Source organism: Typha latifolia, chromosome 1 (assembly GCF_019914945.1).
Source record: "Typha latifolia isolate L0001 chromosome 1, TyphaL0001v2, whole genome shotgun sequence".
Taxonomy (NCBI): Eukaryota; Viridiplantae; Streptophyta; class Magnoliopsida; order Poales; family Typhaceae; genus Typha; species Typha latifolia.
In genome coordinates this window covers 3,911,958-3,934,870 of record NC_133086.1, presented here as the reverse complement: position 1 = coordinate 3,934,870, position 22,913 = coordinate 3,911,958, and the positions used below count along the sequence as shown (strand labels likewise).

At 39.2% G+C, this 22,913-nt stretch overlaps 4 protein-coding genes across 4 annotated transcripts in view; all 4 read left to right on the top strand.

Moving 5' to 3' along the window:
- LOC140780352 (uncharacterized) lies at positions 1-3,810 on the top strand. The gene has a single exon (XM_073125835.1). It carries the CDS (start codon positions 205-207, stop codon positions 3,472-3,474), a length of 3,270 nt encoding a protein of 1,089 aa, XP_072981936.1. The 5' UTR covers positions 1-204; the 3' UTR covers positions 3,475-3,810.
- Positions 3,811-6,758: 2,948 nt separating this feature from the next.
- Positions 6,759-9,272, top strand: LOC140796627 (uncharacterized). Its single transcript, XM_073149701.1, has 4 exons — positions 6,759-7,093; positions 7,164-7,228; positions 7,300-7,965; positions 8,362-9,272. The coding sequence occupies exons 1-4, from the start codon at positions 6,973-6,975 to the stop codon at positions 9,184-9,186; spliced, it is 1,677 nt and encodes a 558-aa protein (XP_073005802.1). The 5' UTR covers positions 6,759-6,972; the 3' UTR covers positions 9,187-9,272.
- Positions 9,273-9,903: 631 nt separating this feature from the next.
- On the top strand, positions 9,904-13,008 carry LOC140798920 (polyadenylate-binding protein 7-like). Its single transcript, XM_073153015.1, has 10 exons — positions 9,904-10,087; positions 10,185-10,303; positions 10,385-10,584; positions 10,672-10,940; positions 11,048-11,157; positions 11,516-11,705; positions 11,784-12,001; positions 12,090-12,242; positions 12,392-12,528; positions 12,697-13,008. Exons 1-10 carry the CDS (start codon positions 9,904-9,906, stop codon positions 12,701-12,703), a joined length of 1,587 nt encoding a protein of 528 aa, XP_073009116.1. The 3' UTR covers positions 12,704-13,008.
- Positions 13,009-14,704: 1,696 nt separating this feature from the next.
- LOC140787128 (DENN domain and WD repeat-containing protein SCD1) overlaps positions 14,705-22,913 on the top strand; it is a 29,747-nt gene continuing 21,538 nt past the window's right edge. The window contains exons 1-7 of the mRNA XM_073135903.1: positions 14,705-15,137; positions 16,404-16,497; positions 17,960-18,161; positions 18,768-18,909; positions 19,031-19,131; positions 20,236-20,299; positions 22,083-22,196. Of these exons, the coding sequence (XP_072992004.1) occupies positions 14,961-15,137; positions 16,404-16,497; positions 17,960-18,161; positions 18,768-18,909; positions 19,031-19,131; positions 20,236-20,299; positions 22,083-22,196 (894 nt within the window). The 5' untranslated portion in view covers positions 14,705-14,960. The remainder of the gene's footprint in view (positions 15,138-16,403; positions 16,498-17,959; positions 18,162-18,767; positions 18,910-19,030; positions 19,132-20,235; positions 20,300-22,082; positions 22,197-22,913) is intronic.

The window sequence follows — 22,913 nt, the reverse complement described above, 5'->3', positions numbered from 1 at the left end:
CATATTCCTAGAACTCTCTCTGTCTCTCTCTCTCGCCTTCTCTACCATTACCACCGTCTGCCAACCTCCTCGATTCTCTCCTCTTCGGGGTTGTTCTTGCGAATCTCTCCTCTTCGAGGTCAGGTCTTGCGACTCTCGCTCTCTCTCGCTCTATCATATGTCATCTAGGGTTTCCTTTCGTTTCCTTTCTTCTTCGATTTAGTCATGTCTCGCGTAAAGTTCAATCCGCGGAAGGTTTCCGCGATTCGGACATGGCCCAAAGGCTGCGGCCGATTCCCTCCTCTCGCGGAGGTATCCATGGGTTTAGAGTTGGATTCTATTAAAATTCCTGAATCCGATGGGAAGACTCCCCCTTCCCAATGCCCCGTGGCTTCGCCTAGGGTTCCGAAGCAGGAGGCAGAAATGGAATTGGATCGGTCAGTTACGAAGGAGAGCTTGGAATCCGAGAAGACGATGGAGGTATCGTTGTCGTGGTTTGTTGTATCAAATGGTTCTTTGGAGCATGGGGGAAGTGAGTCTAAGCACTCAGAGGTGGTCAGGGAGGGGTCCTCCGAGTTGGCTGCGAATGGTATGGGGTGTTCTGGAGTTGAAATTAAGCTGCAGGAAGAGGTAGCTGTAAAAGTGGAAGCTTTGGATGGTGAATTTGGATGTGTTGGTGTTGGAAAGCGGTGGTTAATTTCGAAGGTTTACCCTCCTCCTAAGAGAAGAGTGACGTCGGCTGTCCGCCACTTTCCTGTTGGGTGTGGGAGGAGTGCTCCCCCTCTTCCTATGAGCAGTGAGGAGTGTTTACCAATCGTTGCTGTCGACGATTTGGACGGTGGTAAGAAATCTGAGGCAGATCAGCAGCTAAACACAGAAATTTCAGGGAAATTTTCTTTAGTCAAGAAGCTGGAAAGCAAGAGGTTTGGCGCCTATAAGGAATCTGAAGAAGATCGACAGCCAACTGTTGAAGCTTCAGGGGAAGTTGCTTTAGTCAAAAAGCCGGAAAGCAAGTACTACGATGGTAATAAGGAACCTGAGGCAGATCGACCATTGTCTTCAGTGGCTTCCGCCAAAGATGTTTCAGCTGAAAAGATTGAGGACGAGAAGTTAGGTCGTGATAAGATTCCTGAGACAAATCATTATCCTGAAGCAGAAAGCTTGGATGGAACTACTCTTCCTAGGGAAATGGTGAAAACTAAGAGCTTGGATGGTGAGAAGAAATTTGAGGCACATCAGCATTTGCTTGTGGAAGGTTCAGGAAAAGCTTCTTCCACTGAAATGGCAAAAAATAAGAGAATGGACCATGAGAAGAAATTAGTGCTACAACAGCGGCTGCTTGTGGGAGGCTTGAGGAAAGCTGTTTCTACGGAAAAGGTGAGAAACAAGAACTTGATCGACAAGGTAAACTCTGTGGTACCTTATCAACCAGGGACAGAGAAATCAGTTAAGGTTCCTTTGACTGGAAATATTGTTGGTAAGGTAAAGGAAAATATTGGTACAAAGAAGTTAGAGAAGAGTATTAAATGCAAGCTTCCAGAGGAGGTCCAACAGGAAGGTCATGCTGTTCTTGATCAGTGCAAAGAAGATGCTTCTTCGGATTCTCACAATGATAGAGTAATTGTGCAAGCTATGATGGCTGCAGCAAGATGCCCATGGAGGCAGGGCAAAAGGTCTGCTGCCAACACTTCACATCCCACTCCATCGAAAAGCAAATTGAAGAAAGAAAGGAAGATACTAAACAAGAGCTTAGCCTTAAAGGTAAGCTCTGATTCTGTACCAATTAATGAAGTGAAAGTGGAGGATGGTGAAGATGCAATGCTGGAGGATAATGTAAATGAAAAGGCACTAACCATATACCAAGGAAAACATGAATTGAGTGTCAACATTACCCCATGCGTCCCTCCTGGATGGAATAGCAAAGGAAGTGACAATAAGCATGTAGATGCCCGTAGCAGAGTCCGGAGAATCCTCAGATTGTTTCAGTTGGTTTGCAGGAAGCTCTTGCAAGGTGAGGAAGCTAAGTCAAACGAGTCAGGTAAGATTAAGAGGGTTGATCTAGACGCTGTTGCAATTCTGAAAAGGTGCAATGACTATGTGAACCACAGGGAAATCTTCGGGAACGTTCCTGGGGTTGAAGTTGGGGACGAATTCCACTACAGGGTGGAACTGTCTATTGTCGGCCTTCACCGTCCTTTTCAGGGAGGTATTGATTCTGCAGTTAAGAATGGCATACGTCTCGCAACAAGCATTGTTGCTTCTGGGGGTTATCCTGATGACGTGGATGCTTCAGATGTACTGATATATTCTGGTGCTGGAGGAAAGCCTGCAGGTAAGAAACTTCCAGAAGACCAAAAGCTCGAACGGGGCAACCTGGCATTGAAGAACAGCATTGATGCACAGATACCAGTCCGAGTCATTCATGGACTTAAGGAACTCAAAGGAAGTGATTCACTTGATGTGAGGCCTAAGATGGTCTCCACATTTACCTATGATGGGTTGTATCTTGTGGAGAAGTACTGGAGCGAGATAGGTCCTCATGGTACTTCTGTTTTTAAGTTCCAGTTAAGAAGAATGCCAGGGCAACCGGAACTTGCTTTACATATAGTTAAGAAGTCGAAGAAATCAAAAGTGCGTGAAGGTCTTTGTCTGAGTGATATATCTCAGGGAAAGGAGAGGATACCAATTTGTGCAATCAATACAATAGATGATGAGCGGCCACCAACTTTTAAATACATTACCAGGATCATATATCCCCCGTGGTATGTCAAGACTCGTCCAAAAGGTTGTGACTGTAGTGGTGGCTGCTCAGATTCTAGCAAGTGTGCTTGTGCAGTGAAAAATGGAGGGGAAATTCCGTTTAACTTCAATGGTGCTATTGTTCAAGCAAAGCCCCTTATCTATGAGTGTGGCCCTTCCTGTAAGTGTCCTCCATCGTGCCACAACAGGGTCAGCCAGCGTGGTATCAAAATACCGCTAGAAATATTCAAGACCAGTTCAAGAGGTTGGGGAGTGAGATCCCTGAGTTCTATTCCATCAGGCAGTTTCATATGTGAATATGTAGGTGAGTTGCTTCAGGACAAAGAAGCTGAGAAGAGGAGCAATGATGAGTACCTCTTTGATATTGGTCATAACTATGATGATCAATCTCTTTGGGAAGGCCTCCCAACTCTAATACCAGATTTGCAATCTAGTTCTTGCTCTGAGGTTGTGGAGGATCAGGGTTTCACCATTGATGCAGCCGAGTGTGGAAATGTCGGTAGATTTATTAATCATAGCTGTTCGCCTAACCTCTATGCGCAAAATGTTCTCTATGACCATGATGACAAGAGAATGCCACATATAATGTTTTTTGCAGCTGAAAACATTCCTAAGCTGCAAGAGCTAACATATCACTACAACTATATGATAGATCAGGTCCATGATTCAGAGGGCAACATAAAGCGGAAAGATTGCTACTGTGGCTCGTCTGAGTGCAGCGGTAGACTTTATTGAGATTTCTTCTCTCTGAATGCAAAATTGCCAACTTTAGGCATTGTTACTTTTCTAATGGATATCACGTATCAAAAGCTGAACTGAAAGATCATGGTCGTATTATCCACTGACAATAGTGACCGTGCCAAAAGAGCTTGTGGTGTTCATTACATCACATGACCTGATGTTACTGATCTCATTCTCTGAGACACCCAGAAGTGATATCGCATTTTTGACATACATTTACTCCATGCTGTTAGTCAAGTCATTGATAAACTGTTGTGTAAATTTTCTTTACTGTATCCAGTTACCAGAGTTAATGGAGGAAATGATATACACCTAAGTTTTCTTCTGCAATCTTGGCAATTGCACAAACGTATGCGATTTCATTTACTCGCCGTTGATTGGAGATTTCTCAAAACTCTTTCTTCATTTGCTTTTGGATGGCCTTTCTAATAGAAGCTAAAATTTTCTAGTAGTGCAGTTGTTGTAGGGAATGAGACTTATCTTTTCTGCATTCGTTTGTTCTAATTCTCATTGTCAGTTATGTTTTGCTTCTGTTGGAACATTTTTTTTGTCAGCTGCGTTAAAAACAGTCTTCCGTTCTTCTGTCTCATCTTCGTTCGTACATCATTACATGTGAAGTACACAATATATATTTCGTGTGACTGGTAATCAATATATATGCTTCATCGTGAGCAAATCAGGAGATTTCTTTTTGTTAAAATCCACGTATGGCTAACTTGGATGTGCATCAAGCTACAGAAACTATTGCAAAATTTGTGTTTCGTGATTAACACGCTTATTGCGTTTATTAGCTAATAAATTCGAGGCGCAAATTTGTCACCATGTGGTGCTGGTGTTTGTGTATATAAGTAATTGGCACACAAATGTTTTTTTTTTAACAAGGAGCTGAGAACAGCTAGGCCTAACCTCTTACGAGAGACCATGGCTTCTACATAAATAATACTATTAAGAGCTGTGGGCACCAAGTCACCTAGGCTCCACACAAAACAGCAGGCCTCAGCCTTGCCCCACTTAGCCACCTAGTCTGCTGCTCGGTTTCCCTCCAAAAGGATCTGACAACAGAAATATGAACAAAAGAGCTAAGCAACTCAATCTTGTACCCTCGAGAGGCAACCAACCCGTTATCCAATATATTGACCAACTCCAGAGAGTCCGACTCAACAACTAGGTAGTCCGACCCTTTGGCCAGCCGTAGACCACACTTCCGCATGCAACGATGACTCCCTCGGGCAAGGCTTCCAAGCGGCCACTAATAGCAACCTATACGATACTCTAAGAAGTGCATCAGCACCACTCTAGTAGTCATTCTAAGAAAATATTCTATCCACGCTAACTTTGATCCATCCAAGATCAGGAGGTTTCCATTTCCTCCCCCTCATCCTCGCCGGTTTAGGTTTCTTTCTGACTTGCATTGCATAGTCTTGTGTGAGATGAATAGCTTTGCGTATCACCGCCCTTGGCAGTTCCAATTACCTACGAAACACCTTGGTGTTACACTGTTTCCAAATCATCCATAAAGTGTATGCAATCATTGCTTTGCGGACCAGGTTTTGTGCTTGGTCCTTGGCCCGCATAAAGCAAAGCCACTCTAAACTGAGCTACCCCACCAACTCAACTATCTAGTCTTGATTTGCCACAGGTTCATCCCAAAATTGTTTTGACATTTCGGCAAATAAAGAATAGATGGTCCACACTTTCACAATGAATGCCTTACATGAGGCAGTTTTCGTCCGACTCGATGTGATGTGCAGAGCATGCAAGTGTGCTCTCCTCAACAATCTGTTTTACTCTCGGTGACACCAACAACCTTACTCTTGACGCCACCGGCAGCCTCCACTAAACGGACCACCCAGCCACGCTACTTGAGCTGGGGGGAAGGAAATCATAGATGGACTTTGCCTTTAGTTCCCCTCGAGGATGTGGCCTCCGGATCCAACAGTTCCGTTGATGACTCTGTCGAGACCCACAGATCCGCCGCAGCTCAGTTAGAGCAACCTTTGCCAATGAACTTGCGGCAGCCATTGGCAAACAGATGATTTCTAATCTCAATTTAATTGGGTAGATGTTTGAGGAAGCAGATTGGCTGCTCCGAATGCAGGAATTTCCTGCAGTAAAATCGAGAACGCATGAAAGCAAAGGTTGGGGTGGTTTGTGTTAGTCAATCAGGGGTTGTGGAGCACGTAAATTTAGGAAGTTCCTGCATCCGAGGCAGCAGACGATCCACTGCCCTTGTTTCATGAAGGACTTCTTCGTTCTTACGTATAAGATGACCGATGCTAAGCACTTTCCTGTTCCAAAAATAATAGAAAAAAAAAACCGATGCTAAGCACACAGGATTAATTATTAAAAGCTTAACATGTGAATCAAATATATAACAGCCAATGCCAAATCCTTTTGATATGGCAAATTATTATACCTGGCATATGCATCATTAACATGGTCATATCACAGTTGTTATTAAGATCTCCGCCGTACAAAACATAGTGAGATTAATTGTCCTGCATGAATTCAAATCTTAAAGCAACAAGTCTTCTCTTCTTTCATGTGTTTTCGACCAAGTGGCCACCTACTGTGGATATTTATATTGGCTGGCAATAGATCATTTGGTCTTCAAGATGAGCAATATTTTTTTTTTCTCTTGATCTAAAAAGCTATAGGGCCAATATTATAGTTATTAGGTAGTTTGACTTACTTATTAAGGCCGTGATCATAAAAAATAAAAATAAAAATAAAAAAATCTATGTGCTATGGAAATCCAGCTCGTTTAATAAAAGACTTACTTTAATTTCTTATTTCCACCGTAGCCATTTGTAACTAAATAAAAAATGCGTCTTTAATGAAGCATTCACTTAATTTAACCAAAGTTGAGAAATGTTGGAAGATAGTAACTAGTAGTTGAGCAGGTCTTTATAAATAACGAATCATCTGCATATATTCATATCTTATTTGATCTTTTTTTAATAAATAATTTTGTCCTTTTTATTCGTTAAATGAAAACATTATTATGATTAATGGGCATTTGATGGCTAAATTCTGGAATGGTCTCCGTTCCGTGATCTCCGCCATACCGCTTCTGACTCCAAATTCGCCACGCATTCCAACAGCAAGCAGCCACAGGAACCGAAACCAAACAAGCCACAGGGATAAATCTTTTGAAGTCAAAGACTGCGACAGAATAGATTGAGGGAAAGTCTTGTCAACCAATCAGGGGCTCCCAGGTACGCTTTCGGCGTTAAATTCCTACATCTGATCTGCGAAGAATCCACACCGAAGAGAGAAACTGTCCACTTTCTCTTCTCTTCCCTTCCCTTCTCCCTAACCAAGTAACCATCCTCCTCCCCTCCTCCTAATAATGACTCCTCTTAAGCAACTCTTGTTGATCTCAAAGGGCATGTAGAGCAAAATGGAGAAAGTATGAGGGGGTGGGTCTCCTTTCTCTCTTGAACAAGACCCACCTTCTTCTTTGTCTTCTGTTGTACTTACCAGAAAGCCATGGAGGAGATGGAACCTCTGGTTCAAATGGGTGCCGCCGTGGCCTTTTCCTTTGCAGGATACTTGGTCTCTAACATCCGTTCTCGGCGCCGACTTCCTCCTCACCCCCAATCTCATTCAGGTTTGTTTGCTATCTTTCAGTCGCTGTTATATTAACTCCCTTTGATCTATCTATCTGTTTCTAATGGCAGGGAAAGAGTTTGCAAGCAGTAGAGGCTTCAGAGGCATTCAAGATGGGCTCAGAATTCTATCAAGTGTAAGAACTCCGATGCTTTGTTTCTCCAAAGATTAGATCTCTGTATGAATGTTTAATTAATTTTTCAACAGGAAGAAGCTCCTATAAATGTCATTCATGGCACTTCGATATGTAGCGCACCGTCTACTCCAATTTGTAGAGACTTGGAGATTAATAGGGAGAAGAATTTGGAGAGCAGAGATGTGGAAAAGGAGCAAGAGATGTCATATTTGCGCAACTTGGCACAATCTTTGATTGAGAGAGAGCGCAGCCTCGAGACCGAGATGCTCGAATACTACGGATTAAAAGAGCAAGAAGCCGCTGTGCGAGAGCTGGAGAACCAGCTAAAAATGAACACATTCCAGACCAAGTTCTTATCTCTCAAAGTTGAGTCTTTGGAGGATGAGAACATGAGGCTCAAGAGCCAGGTGATGGAGCACGCAAGGACGAAGGCAAAGCTAGAGTTTACGAAGGCGAAGATCAAGCTCTTGAAGAGGAGATTGAGATCGGATGGAGAGCATGCGAAGGAGAAGATCGCTTCGCTTCGCGAGAGGATCACCATGCTAATGGAGGAGGAGCACAAGGATGCGGCGGAGGATGCGGAGCTCGAGAACAAGCTGAAGAGGGTGAAGGAATTGGAAGACGAAGCCGCGGAGCTACGAAAGCTGAATTCGAGGCTCGAAGAGGAGAATTCAGATTTGGCTCACAAATTGGAGGCTGCGAAATTGGTTGCCTCTTCCACTCTCAGGGCCCCTGAGGTAGTCACGTCTACCTTTCTCTTGATTCATATCTGCAATTTTCTTCATTCCAAATTGTTACTGGAAATTTAATTAAATTCTGTTTGATCTCCATTAATTGTCTACCTAAAATTTTTATCTGCATGAGTTGTAGCAGATTATGTTATACAGAATTTGAATTGGTACATATCTCTATTCAAGATATTTTAGGACTGAGATAGACTTAATAGAAGAAAGAGATTTGTTGAGATACTTGTAGTAATAATACTGAGTTCTAATTCACCTTCCACTCTGGTACAATACCATATTTGATAAGATTATCAAGATTATTTAGAACAGTGAATTTATCCTATTGAACATTATTTTTCGCTGTTTCACCTAAATTTTGTTCTTCTCCATGAAAATATACTCTTGTAGGCAGAGCCATTGGGGGAAGTGGATCGGCTGAAAGAAGCTAATGACAAGTTGATGAAGGAAGTCGAGCGGCTCCACAGCGATCATTGCACTGACGTCGAGGAGCTCGTCTATCTCCGGTGGCTCAACGCATGCTTAAGGTATGAGCTGAAAAATTGCCAGCCCCCTCCACGAAAAACAATAGCAAGAGATCTTAGCAATACCTCTAGTCACAATTCAGAGGAGAAAGTGAAGCAGTTGATATTTGAGTACACAAATACATACAGCGATGTGGATGCGGATACAACAACGGTCACCGATTTGTCCTCCGACGTGTGCTCGTCGTCGCAAGTTTCCTACGATGAGATTAGTACGATTTCGAAGAAGAACAAGCCAGGCAAATCAAAATTTATAAGCAAGCTCAAGAAGCTGGTAGTGTCAAAAGGCAACAAGAGTAGTAATAATAATAATAATAATAATAATAATAATAATAATAATAATAACAGAATCTCTCTAAGAGATACAACCAGTTCTCACTGGGAGTCCTCTAGTAGACTCGAGTCGGCATCGAGTTATTCCATAGATGATGTGCTTGGGAGGAAATCCTTTGATAGTTACTCTTCATGCTTTTCCCTTGATCAAACTTCTGCTAGTGCTGCTGCACGTTGCAAGAGTGATGTAGGTGATTGCTACTCCAGAAGGGTTTTTAATAGCCGGATTAGTACATTTGATCCTGGAGACTACTATGTTCCTGAGAAGGTTGAGCTCCAAAAGTTTGCAGAAGCTTTGAGGGGATCTCCAGCAGCAAAAGAGTTAGATAAAAGATTGGAGATTTCTTCCATTGATTAGTTGTAATAGATGTTAATAGTTTTGTGAATAATTATATATATATATAAAAAGCCTCCCACTTTGGAGGTAATCCCAATTAGAATTAATCACTTTAGAGTTTTTATTTGCATTTTATCTCATGTCATTGAATTCCTTTGTCCGAATCCTAGCAAACAAAATAGGGTGGAGGCCCTAACAATTAAATCTTTATAAAAGACTGGAATCGGCTCTAATTTGAGACCCTAGTTATGATTAATTTTTTGTCTGCCAAAAAAAAAAAAAATCTTTCTCAAAAAATGATCATATAACAGTGTAAAACTGTAAAATTATTTATTATGATAAATATATTATTTAATATGCGTTGGACGCCTCGACCGATCCTGTTAGCCGTCCATCAACATCACCTCCTTCTAAATGAACGGTGATGCCCGCACTTTGATAAGTCATCCAACGCCCCTTCGCGCCTGTTCTTGAACAACGCATCTAATCTAGACGGCACCTATAGAAGTTCCTGCAATATCTCATTACAACCGTTGGATCATACATTCAAGGATCTAGATATTTTCGCATGCGAATTTCTATGCAAGCGATAGCTTGCAGACCAAGCTGGTTGTTATTTCTCGTACGACGTTATAACGAGACGCCCATAACCCATTCGATCATATTTCCCGCTCAAAACCCTCTCTCTATCTTTCTCTCTCTCTCTCTAAGCTCTCTTGGAGAAGAAGGAATCGAGCAATGGAGGCGCCGCCGTGCGCGACTCTCTACGTTGGAGACCTCGATCCCAGCGTCGACGAGCGGGACCTCATCGGAGTCTTCGGTGGCTTCGGCCCCACCATCTCCTCCGCACGCGTCTGCCGTGATCGGTCGACTGGTGCCTCTCTCCGCTATGCCTACCTCAATTTCATTTCCTTCCCCTACGGTAATCCAGACGAGCCCAAAACCTGGTTCTTGGATCCTTTCTCCTCTCGTACTTCTCCAGTTCTTGATACCCAAAATGTTTAAATCGGTTCTTGTAGCGGAGAAGGCCCTGAAAGAGATGAATCACGTATGTCTCAAGGGGAAACCCATGCGGATCATGTGGTCGCGGCGAGATCCCATTTCGCGGAAGACTGGAGTCGGCAATCTCTTCGTGAAGGTGATAACGATTCACTTATCTTTCCAAATTTCGTTTCTTTTTTTATGGTTTTTAGTTTAAATCTTGGTTTTCGGATTCCAGAATTTGGAGCAATCTGTTGGTGGGGCGGAACTGGAGAGGCTTTTCTCGGAGTATGGTATAGTGGAGTCCTGCAAGGTGGCCACGGATGAGAAGGGCAGGAGCAAAGGCTTTGGCTTTGTTCAGATGGGCTCGGAGAAAGCAGCCCAATCAGCCGTTGCTGCTCTTAATGGCAATGCCTTCAGTGGCTTGAGCAAGAACCTGTGAGCTCCTCTTCTTCTGTTTCCTTATTTATTTAGTAATACGCTCAATAAATGTGGCAGTCATATGTTTGTTGATTTGCCTGTTAGATATGTGTCCAAGTTCGTCAAGAGGAATGAGAGGCAGCCATCACTGAAAGAACCCAAAGCACCGGCATATACAAACCTTTATGTCAAGAATCTTGACTCTGTTGTCACCGATGATGTTCTTCGGGAGAAATTTTCTGATTTTGGGAGGGTCTGCAGTGCTGTTGTCATGAAAGATAAGGTTGGGAGGTCGAGAGGATTTGGGTTCGTCTCTTTCGAATCGGCAGAGCATGCCAAGGCAGCGCTGGATGCATTGAATGGTTCCATGCTCGGTAATGGTCGATTGTTTCTCCTAACTGTTCTTGTTTAGTCTATGTTAAGGAGATCCTCTCTGCTTGTTGTTTCAATCTTCTACGTTCTATAATCATTATGTGGTCAGGCTCGATGTCAATATATGTGGGACATGCTCAGAAGAAAGCAGAGCGCGAGCAGCTACTGAGGCTTCAGTTTGCAGGAAGGCATGGCCAGAAGAACTTTAAGAAGTTCCAGGTACTAATATCTCGTTACCAATTATCTACATTCCAGTCATTTTTTTGCAGCTATATTTCAAAGCAATGGATGAGACTCCAAAGCAATGCTGCTAAAAAGATGAGACACCAATAATAGAAAAGAGTATTTTGATCAAAAGATCGCTATATGCTTAGAATATGTCTAAACAAGCTGATGAAGTTAAAATGAGGTGCTTTTGTAAGTAAATATTATTGAAATAGAAGATTCGGATTACCGATAGTTGATTCTAGGTTGTTATCTGCAATAATTCAAATTTCTTTTTATGCACCACATCCTTGTCGATATCCTGCTATGATCACACATAGAAGTTTAATGCCTGAACTCTTCTCTGGATTAGGGTTGTAATGTGTACGTGAAGAACCTCAATAAGTCGATTGATGATAAGGCTTTGCAAGAACATTTTGCTGCATGTGGGAAAGTAGTTTCCACAAGGGTGATGCTGGACAAGAACGGACTAAGCAAGGGATTTGGTTTTGTGTGTTTCTCCTCCATTGATGATGCAAACAATGCTATCAGAAGATTGAAAGGTATCCTATATATCTAGCCTGTGTATCTGTTTAACTTATGGAGCTCTTCTTAACCCGAATAGTATCATCTGTCTCCAGGGACCGTCTTCCGTAAAAGGCGTCTCTACGTGGCAATTGCTCAGTGCAAGGAAGATCGTCGTCAAGCTCTGCAGCTTCAATTTGCCCAACCCATGGCGGTGCAGCATCCTGCATCTTATGATTACTCAGCGGAGCACTATGCACCAGACTATAAACTTCTTTCAAACCCAGCATACTTCCTTGGCAACCAGGGCTTTCAGATTTTTTCTCCTGCAATGGTAATCGATGACGTTTATTTTGTTGATCATTTCTCACAATAGATTCATGGTTGTTTAATTATGAAATAGTGCATGTTTTTGGTTTCAGCTCCCTTATCAATTGAAGCAGCCACCTTGTGCAGATGGTAGCTTGGAAAACTATGTGCCTGTCCCTGTGCAGACAGACTACATTCCATATGCTCCTCAGGTGATTAAATCTGTTCCTGAAGCCTGCCCAATGCATAATATTCAGTATATGCAGGTACTTCTCTGCTTCTTTCTCGCAGACTTTTGCTACATAAACTTTTTAGTTTACATGTTTCTAATTCGATATGAATGAAATGACAGTAGTGGATGCAGCACAATCGGCGGCTTAGACAGAGAGTCTAATGGTATCTGATTTAATTGCAGCCTACTAGCTATGGAGGAACGGACACATGCTATAGTAATAGGCTACCTTATGCACAAGCATTGAAGATGGACAAGGGAACCGCACCAGTGAGACCTGGGCGTCAGAAGGTGGTGATCAGGAAACTCACTCGCTATAGGTAAGTCCCTCCCTTTATTAGAATTCAAGTCCTCTGACATTTGAGAAAGCCGGCCCATGCGACATTGGAGTTTACCTAATATGAAAAGGAAAATGAGATTATATACTGAAGCTTCCGCTTAGGCTTCGTCCATAAATGTACCGATGATAACCTTTTGCTTTGTTTCAGCACATAAGGCTAGCTGTTCTCTGGAAATGAAGAGCAGGTTTCCCAAATGAGCCAGAGGAGGAGGAAATGCCAAGTTTTGCAATGTCAGAATTGATGAAGCTGCATACATGTTCTTTTTTGATTATATAAGAGTAGGCAGGGGTGATTGTTTTTGCTGGCCCAAAAGGGTTTAGCTGAAGGTTTTCTTCTCTCTCTCTCTCTCTGCCGGCTAAATCTTTCGATGAAGGTTGTGAGAAGATGCTTGTTCTGTTTACTGTGGCATGCTTTACTTGTTCTGTTAGTTGAGAGATTAGATATTGTGTTGATGCTCACCCGTAGCAAGAAGTCAAATTCTTTGTGTTCCTCTTCCATTTTCCTCTTTTCATATGATGATGAAAAAAACTAAAATTCCAGGAATTCAACACAGACATGTTTAAGTGAATAACAAAGAACAGTCTTAACACTCTAAGCATTCCAATTTATGAAAGTAAGAGACAAATACTGAAGCAAGGAGACAAAACTCACTCAAGCGCACGGAAAAGCAGAACAATCACTTTGTGATAATTATTGTTAATAGGTCTCCTAATTTCCTCTCCAGGGAACCAATATTCAACTTCAAAATCTTTATTATTGATATTTTCATAACCTAAGGTAAAATTCTGGAATATGCACATAAAGAATTGGAGATGCCACAGTTAATATACAACAAGAATATCTGCTTTGCGTTGCAGGCCACTTATAAATACTCTAGAGCATTGGCTCAGCACAAAAAAGACTCAAAAAACTTTATTTTACACAAGACCTAGTGTGAAGGGACCTAGACAAGGCAAGCCTACCTCATCTTCAGATTTCCAGGAAGCACTGAAAAAGTAAAAACATTTAGTTAACAGTACCATCATAATAAGAAAGAGAAATAATCCAAGATCACCCTGACAGGTAGGTAGATTAGTTAATCTTTTCGAGACAAGTTGGGCAAGAAGCAAATGATCAGATTTACCTTCATGTCGTCCTCGATTGTAGCTACTTTGACATGAATGCTGTCCACAATCTCCCTCAAAGGTGACATTTTTGGGTACTTGTTTTTCGTCGCAAGCAAATCTGACATCGTAATAAACAGATCATTCACCGATATATTAAATAGATTCACTGTAAAATACTCTAAAGCATCAACCGAAACGGCATGATCTAGCATTCACCCCGTAATGTAGGTCTCCACAGGAACCCCATCCACCGTATGCGCACCACCTTCAGCGCCAGAAACCCTCTCCAACTCCTCAATCTAACGCCGAATCTTATGCATCACTCCTTTGATAAACGTACTCGACTGCAATCTCCATGAATCAAACATCAAGCAAAGGAAAAAAATTATCTGTACCATCAAAATATTAGGAAAAAAAAAATGCATGTTGGCGACATCATCGCTAAGGGAGAGCAGAGAATCGAGGGTTGAGTTCGTTATCGGAGGAACGCTGACGAAGGAAGGCTTTTTTTTTTTTTTGAGGTGAAGGAAAGCTTAGTTGAGACTCGAGAAACGAGCGCTGTCGTCGTACTGGGAGATGGTCATCATACGCAGCTCCGACTGCTGGAAAATTCATACGTGGCAGTTTCTTATTGGCTGAAGACCAAGCAGCCGTTAACGTGAAAATTTGCAGAATGCACCTGCACATATGAACTAATTAAATCCACAGCATCTGCCATTCTGTCGTCTTCCCGGATACCATAGTTTTACTTCTAACTCTTCTTATAAGAAATCTTACAAATTAATTTTTTTTTTTATTACTTATGATTCCGAAAGTTAAATATGAATTAGATAAAAAGCTAATGTGAACTTAGATCATATTATCGAGTTATTTCTTCAAATTAATCAGACTGTTAAACTATTAATGGACTCGAGCCATTTGAACTAAACTATCAAACTATAAAATAATATTCTCCTTAGTATTATTTAGAATTAAAGTTAAAACACTTTCTTTGTCACGGGCAATTACCTACCAACTCTATATTAGCGTTTGGTTGATAAATCGATTTTATTCTTAGCTCAGGCAACACGTCCGCATAAAAAACGGGGAAAATGCACGACCTCTCCCACCGTCGTCTTCTCGATTCCCCAAACCCAAGACCCTGACGGTGATACCAGATCGGCCATCGGATCTGGAATAAGAATCGGGTAGCGGGGGAATAAGAGGAATAAGGAGAAGAAGAAGAAGGAGGGAATTCCCTCTATCAATCTTCATCCGCCGCCTCCGCCTCCGCCTGATAAGGGCGATCGGGGATCGGATAAGAAGATGTCATCTCGAATCTTCGAGTATTTTGTGGTGTGCGGGCTCGGGCCGGAGATCCGATCTCTTGATGGGAGTAAGGGTTTCCAGGGGACGGGGATGATGTATATGCCCACATTGCTCGACCAGTTTCCTCCTTCGAATCACTCCCTCTACCCTCCTCTGCCACCGCAGCTTCCCACCGTAAGCATCTCTCTCTATCTCAGTCCTCTATCCTCTTAGTGAAGTCTAGATTTAGGGCTCTTTGTTCTTTTGGTATCTCGGCTGGAACTTATTCGTGGGTTTTGAAATTCTAATTGAGCTTCGATCTCCGTGATGTATTTGTAAATCTCGTCTCATTTGATGCCCTGAGATGAGATCCGTTGTAATCCTTCGGCACTTACTGAGAAATTAATCTTCGTTTTCTCTCATAAACCTTGTTTTCTTTTCCTACTATGAACCTTCAAATTTGCTCTCATGTAGAGTTCGTCGCATTAGGTATCTTTAAATAGCTCAATCCTTATCTTTCCAAAAATATCGTTCGATGGACAGCACAATTCTATTTGAGGTGCCTAACTGTTACTAATGTGAAGTATTTCTTCTCCTAATACAAGTTTATTGCTTCTACTATTCTGTACTTCTATCAATTATTTAACTAATCTGATTCTCTGCAGCCTATTTTTTTAGATTCTTTTCTACAATTATGCCTACTCCATTTTTATGCTTTCTCTTCCCTTGTATGTCAACCTATCAATTTGGTTTCCTGTAAGTAAATTGATTACCGTCCTAATCATCTTGTCTACTAACTTCGTTCTTTCTCCAGTATGTGTTCCTATACTCCGAATCACTATCCCAATTCTTTTCACTTGGACTAATTTCTTTGCTTGCACTAATAAAAAATGGTGTTGAGTTTCCGTGATTAAACACCACCTCAGTTTGCTTGTTGTTGCAACCCGGCAATGTTGCTGCAAGGCAGCTACAGGAGTGACTACCCGGTGAATGTCTGTAGCCTGATCTGCACAAATATGGCCCATAGTTGAATGCACTAAATATAGATGTTGGTGAATGCCTGTATCCTGATCTGCACAAATATGGCCCGTAGTTGAATGCACTAAATATAGCCCAACATCTAGTTTCAATTTCATTGCTGACTGTCATTATGTGGAATCAAATACTGGATACTGGCCAATTGCAGTATTTTGAATTACAATGAGTGAATTATGTGCAGAAAGGGAATTCTAAGTGTGAAAGAAGTTTTCCCTGTATCAAAATTGGGAATAGATAGAAAAGATGTAGTTCAAACCACCTCCAAATAGAGTTAGTCTGGACTGGAATTCTGCTAGATACCTTTCATCTAAACAGGAATGTAATTTCTAATATGGCATTATCTTGTTTATGAGGTCCAGAGGTACTTATACTCTCCATGTAGTTACTTGTCTATTTTTTTCTAATGTTTGGCCACAATTGCAGTGTGTTCTCCCTGCAGGAGTGGCGATCTATTCTTCAGGGCTTGAGACAAATGATGTCTCAACATACCCACGTAGTTATCCAATAGTCCTAACAGGTACTCCCTGCAGTTTCAGTATAATTTGACTGATTTGTACTGCAGCGTCTCTAAGCATTTACTAGAAGATATTTCTTACATTATCTTCAAAATTTATAGTTACCTGTATATCTTCATTGGCTAACATGTTTTTGGCATGTCAGTCTTGACAAGTCTAATTTCCTTTCTACTTACTAATCCTTAGATCCTCAAAATGGTCATTTTCCTTGTGATGTCATTAAATGCCTACGCTATCCATTTGGAATCAGTCCCAAGAGCATATTCTCATTGATTATTCGGAATATTATTATGCAAAACGATGATCTTAGTTTCTCCTGAAGTGACTTAAAATGCACCGATTTTGTCTAAAACTCATGTCTCATGGAACTCTGCGAAGCCTATTAAGCTTCAGTTACCTAACAGTCATCTAAGACAATGCAATAATAATTTTTCCACTTCTAGGTGGTGCACAATGCAGGAAAGCTAAATACATGCATTTTTCTGATGGAAGCAATTCGTTGGGTTGATATTAAAATTTTTGATATTTCTCTTAGGATGTGTAATATACTAAAATGTTTCATAGCATTATAACAAATCATTTAGAAGGGACTATAGCTAATCTTCTTACTTCTAAAATAATCCTTACAGCTGCAGAACGATAATATGATTAATATCTTTGTGCTCTTTTGTTGGTGGGTAATAGGAAAAGTATAATGATGGACAAGGTCTAAGTTATCAAAGAATGTTGTGATACTAGTAGGAACTTTCACGAGGTTGTGGTTGGGGAATATATCAGAAAAAATGACATTGTAGTTAGTAGTAAGCAGGCTAGTATTAGACTATTAGCATGATAATGCTGTAATTTAGATTTAAGAGTGTCATAGGTAGAGTTTTTGGCCAAACTAGACCTTTTTTAAATTTTACACCCCAAACTTAATACCAAAAAGGGATATATTTCAGCATTTTTATTAAAAGGAAAAATGCTGAAAAGTTCGCGATTTAGTAGTAAAAGAGGATACACATAAAACATTGAACTGTTCGGTATTTTCTTGTTAAATACACTAATTTACTCAACATCTTATTAAGACACTGAATTGCTTACTTTCGCAAATCACAACTTTCTAACTGATAGTCTAATTTGGACATATGATATGTCATTATGAGACGAGTATGATGATTTTGATCAAAGCTTAATCGAATAACAAACTAGGAAGATATAAGTAAAAATATAAAGAAAAAATTGTAGTGTCATAATTTTATACTCGGTTATTTATTTTAGTTATAAAATATATCGTTGTGAAGATATAAATATGATCTATAAGTTGGAATATGTAGTTCCCTGCAGCCAACTACGCTTAGAATTGCAAAAAAAGAACAATAGCAATGTATACAACTCTCTTAAGCCAACTGAATGTTCTCAATTAATTCTCTTTATTTAGATATTTTAGCATTCTTCCTTGATTTCTTCTTTCATTCATTGCAGAGGGAGATGGTTCGAAAATTTATGTTAGCTGCATTGCATTTCGGGATCCAATTTGTGAAGATATTGTTGAAGCCTATCAGATCCCGACAAATTCTTTTGCCGATAAATGCATCTGTCTTGTATCACATTCACCTAGTTTCAAAGTCCTTCGGGATACGCTAGAAGAATTGTTTGTACTTTGTTTCTCCCCATCTGGATGTAGGTAATATTCACACATACATTTGTTGTACATTTGTTTTCTTTGTTCTACGTTTGCTATATTGAATTCTTCTCTACAATTCTAGACATGTCATATACTGAATATACATGCTGTAGGACAACAAATTCTTGAGCTCTCTGGTTTTCCAATGCCTACATTTTTCTTGTTTTGTTCATCTAATCTGTTATAAGTTTACACGACATTCAGTTATATAGACTATATCAATGGGCTACACTCTCCAAGATATATTCTTTACTGATACGAGACGTTAGACGAGAAACATTAGCTTTGTCTAATAGACATTCTGTAAGGGTTTCTCAGTATATTTATTCTCATAGGTTGAGTTCTTTTCATGATGATTTTGTTATAAGTGACTTTCATATATGTATAGCCAAAAATGAGTGAGGGGTTTTTATGGTATTTGATTATTGGGGACAGTTGGCATTTGCTTCTTTGTTCCTTTGGATTGAATTATATGCTTTTCACAAAGTTGTAGTTGATAATATCTTTAGTAAGAATTTTGTTATTTTTCTCAATTGCTTAATATTACTGTTCAGAGCTTTTGCAATGGTGTTCCTTTCATGTGCTAACTGTACTTAAGGATTTCAGCAAGCCTTTGTGGGAAATAATATCTTATATGGTGTCAAATGTTCCTTTACCAACACCTGGGAAAGACCGTGTCTTATTTGCAATTGAGAACTGCCTTCTTTCTGTGGACGCTCCGCCAAAGGAAGGATTTCCTCATGTAGATGTATAAGTCCTCGTTTCCTTCCATGATTTTGGAACTTCTAATTGAGCTTTTCTCAAGATTTATTTTCATCAATTTATGTATATCATGAGATAAATAACACAGATCTTTTCATGGTTCTCAGATATCATTTCAACCACTGGTTCAGTGTTTGGATGTGGATAACTTAATTCAGCTTTTTACAGCAGTTTTGGTTGAGAGAAGAATTTTGCTGCGATCAAATAAGTAAGTTCAATATTGTTCTGTTGTCTTCTGTGACTATTTTCCTTGATATTACAATCTCTTGATTGTTGTTCATGCAGGGTGCAGATAGAATCTTCCTGATATAATGCATAGATAATAGAGGATCAACAAAATAGAATGTCATCTTTGTTCCTTATAAATTAATATGCAATCTGTCATTGATATGTATACATTCTTGTTATTATGCTTCCTATTTATTTTTGCTGGCTAAATGAGAAATACTCATGCTAAGGGCAGAATATAAGCAGTTATTAGTTTGTGCTTTTCGTATTGGAGAATTTTTTTAAGTAGTTAATACTTAATAGAATGCTAGAAGTATATGTATACAGGGGGTTAAGTATAGGTTTAGTTTGGGTAGCATGGTTGTATATGTCTGAAGTTCCAGTATGTGCCTCTTTTCTCATTTCTGTTCTTGTTATCCAATAATGTTTTATCACACTAACTGAAAAATTAGTCACATGGTTGACCAAAATATCTTGTGTCATTCTGATTGATGACTCACTATAGCTATTCCAAAATAAACAGTTAAGAATCAATATCCAAAATTATAATATGCATATTTGGACGAATCATTTGCTAGTTATGATGTCGAGATGGAAATGCTAATCATTAGACCTATTCCACAGGCTTACTGTCTGTATACTATATCGTAAAAGCTGTGTCTTCTTAGTTGGAAGACCTAAGATCACTTTGATGGATAGCTAATTTGTCTTGGAGCTGTTTTTTTTAAGGTCCATCTACCATGAATGGCTTTCCTTTTTTACCATTCTTATCCTTTGATTTTCATTTTCTGGTGCTGACAGAAGAACTATGTAGTAGCATTTGACACAGATACTTCCATCGTCAAGTGATATATGATATATCCACATTTGACATTTGACATATTGGTGGTGAATGCACAAATGAATTGATTGCAAGTATTTAATTTCTGGTGTGATTTTTATTTAAGGTTGTAAACATTTATTTGATTATATTTTCACTTTCAAGATTGAGGCCTTTTCTTTTGGCTTTATTTTGAGGAGTATAACATTTAGTTTCAGCATATTGTGCATCTAAGTTTGAAGAATTTTCCTTTTATTCTTGCAGGTATACACTATTAACTCTAGTGTCAGAGGCCATCTGCCACTTAATCTATCCTTTTAGGTGGCAGGTTTGTCATTCTCTTTTAGTTATTTGACTTATTTCTTTTTCTAAAAGAACTAATGTTGGTGGATAACCCATTTGATCTTTAATAAGTGATCTTTTGATCTATAATATTCTTTTCGAGTGACTATTTGATCTTATAATATTTGTTTTACTCTTTAATATATACTTTCTTGACCTGATCTTTATAATATCATTGCCTACTCCTGAGTATATGAGTTATGCATGGACTCATTTTTCATTAAATTGAAATTGTTGCGTACCGTCTTAAAACCAACATTTCAAAACTCGGGATCTGGATCAAGATTGGCTGCCCAGGAAAATAATATATATCGTCCATATTGAATTGGACTATTTTTTAGTTATGTAAAATTTGAAATATTTTTTAAAAATGCAGAATTCTTTTCTAAAAATTTAGAAAAAATGACATTACAATAAGAAAATAGTAGCTGGTCGCATGTAAAACCTAAAAAGTAAAAAATTATAAAAGTGTTCACTTACTCAAAAAAAGTTAAGAGAGAGAGAGTGTAAGAAGCGAAAGAGAAAAACAGAAAAAATAAATAAAAATCACTTTTCTGCTTCAACTGTGAAGAAGAGGAGAGAGAGAGAGAGAGTAAAAGAACCGAATTGAAAAAGAATTCTGCTTCTGCAGTTAAGAAGAAGAGAGAGTGGAAGAACTGAAAAGTAAAAAAAGTTCTGCTACTTATGCAGTGAAGAAGAAGAAGAGAGAATGACAGAGAACGGAAAAAGCAAACGATAAAAATAAGGAAAAAAACCACAATTTTCTACTTTTGTAGTGACGAAGAAAAGGAGAGAGAAGAAAAAACTGCAATGAAGAAGAGGAGAGAGAGGAAGAAAGAAATCTGCGCCGGAGAAGCATTGACTTTGGTTGAGAGAGAGAGAGAGAGAGAGAGAGAGAGAGAGTGAGTGAGTGAGTGAGAGAGAGATATGACAACGAGTTGGATGCGGGTCAAATCTGTTATGGATCTGACCCATTTGACCCAAATCGATCGATATGGATTGGGTATTAAGCCCGGATCAGCCGACCCGACTTGGGATCGACCGATTTTAGATCCATGCATAAAACCACAATCTTAGTAAATCAGGGTAACCTACATGAATTGTTTTTCTTTATTCCTTTCAGAAATCGTAGTAAACCAGAGTAACCCACATGAATTGTTTTTCTTTATTCCTTTCAGAAATCTTAGTAAATCAGAGTAACCTACATGAATTGTTTTTCTTTTTTCCTTTCAGATTTTCAGTTGTGCATTTTGATAATGTCCTCAGTCAATAAGACAGTCGTCGTAACTTTCCACAGAGTTTTTAGCTTAAGTCTTTTTGGTCTTGCTCTGCCCTTGCAACGTTTTTCATGCTTCTGATCTGAATTGATTTTTTCGCTTTATCATCTCACTCAGTTGTGTTATATATATAGATCATTTTATATAAATTTGTTTCTTCTCGAAACTTTGCAACTAGTCTTGACATGCTGCATTTGATCTCATTTTCTATTTTGCTTCTGTACTGGCACTGCTAATCCTTGTCAATGTTCTTATTTTTGAAATTATGTTATTTCCTAATGGTTTAATATCAAAACGATGCATTCTTGGCCTTACAGACACCCTGTACTATTGTGACAAGTGAAGTTGTATGTTGCCTCACTTTTCTTCCTTTCTTGTAAATGATAGGCCAACAATTATTGCTAACCAACTTGGATATATTGCATGCTCATGACATAGTCCATCAGTTATGTTTTCCATCATTATGACCTATGCTAATTCTTTTTTATGTAGCATGTGTATATTCCATTAATATTTTTTAGTGGAGTAGACTATATCGATGCCCCTACGCCATATATGATGGGACTTCATTCACGTGTTGACACATCCGGATTGACGATGGATGGTGTAAGTTTAATAAGGTTTTTATTCTCATTTAGTAAGGTTTTTCTTTTTCTATCATTTCTATTCTCATATTGAAGTACACATCTAGACTAATAGAATGCCACTTGCTAGTCACATGATGTAGTGGAAATACAACTTCTTGCATTTCCTTTTTCTTTGACATATTAAAGCGTTTTAAACAATTTATCGTGTAATGCGTTGTACTCAACTCCCATTTATATTTTATGATGCTATCATCAAATTACATGCATTTGAGTGGTCGAAAGTGACATTACAACGAAAGTTAATAGTGGAAATCATCGCATTCTACAGAATCAAAAGATTCATAAAAAGTAGATGTATATTAACACATCTAGCAACGACGGTCGTGCCGAAGACACGTGCCTTGTTGTGTCACTGCCATGCTTTTAACATATTTTAATAAAAAATTTAGAATATTAAGAGATGCTTTTGAGTCTTCAGTACGTCAATATTAAGTTTTTATATGAATATATATCTTAAAACCCACATTATAGTCTTTTATCTTTAGTTTATTTTTTAAAATGACATATTTATTTAAAGATATAGCAATAGTCAAATATAAATATTATTCAACACAGAATATGATTGAATTATTAACTAAAACTAATATTAATGGTTGAACACTCCATAATATTATTTGACACATACTAACATTCAACACATAATATTAATTGATAATAATTTATAATAAGAGCTAAC

Bases quoted from the DNA above. Each gene is read 5' to 3' on its own strand.
- LOC140796627 (XM_073149701.1), top strand. From the start codon at position 6,973: ATGGAGGAGATGGAACCTCTGGTTCAAATGGGTGCCGCCGTGGCCTTT. The intron at 7,094-7,163 runs GTTTGTTTGCTA...TTCTAATGGCAG, and splicing joins TCACCCCCAATCTCATTCAG to GGAAAGAGTTTGCAAGCAGT. The intron at 7,229-7,299 runs GTAAGAACTCCG...ATTTTTCAACAG, and splicing joins GGCTCAGAATTCTATCAAGT to GAAGAAGCTCCTATAAATGT.
- LOC140798920 (XM_073153015.1), top strand. From the start codon at position 9,904: ATGGAGGCGCCGCCGTGCGCGACTCTCTACGTTGGAGACCTCGATCCC. The intron at 10,088-10,184 runs GTAATCCAGACG...CGGTTCTTGTAG, and splicing joins TTTCATTTCCTTCCCCTACG to CGGAGAAGGCCCTGAAAGAG. The intron at 11,706-11,783 runs GTATCCTATATA...ATCTGTCTCCAG, and splicing joins TGCTATCAGAAGATTGAAAG to GGACCGTCTTCCGTAAAAGG.
- LOC140780352 (XM_073125835.1), top strand. From the start codon at position 205: ATGTCTCGCGTAAAGTTCAATCCGCGGAAGGTTTCCGCGATTCGGACA.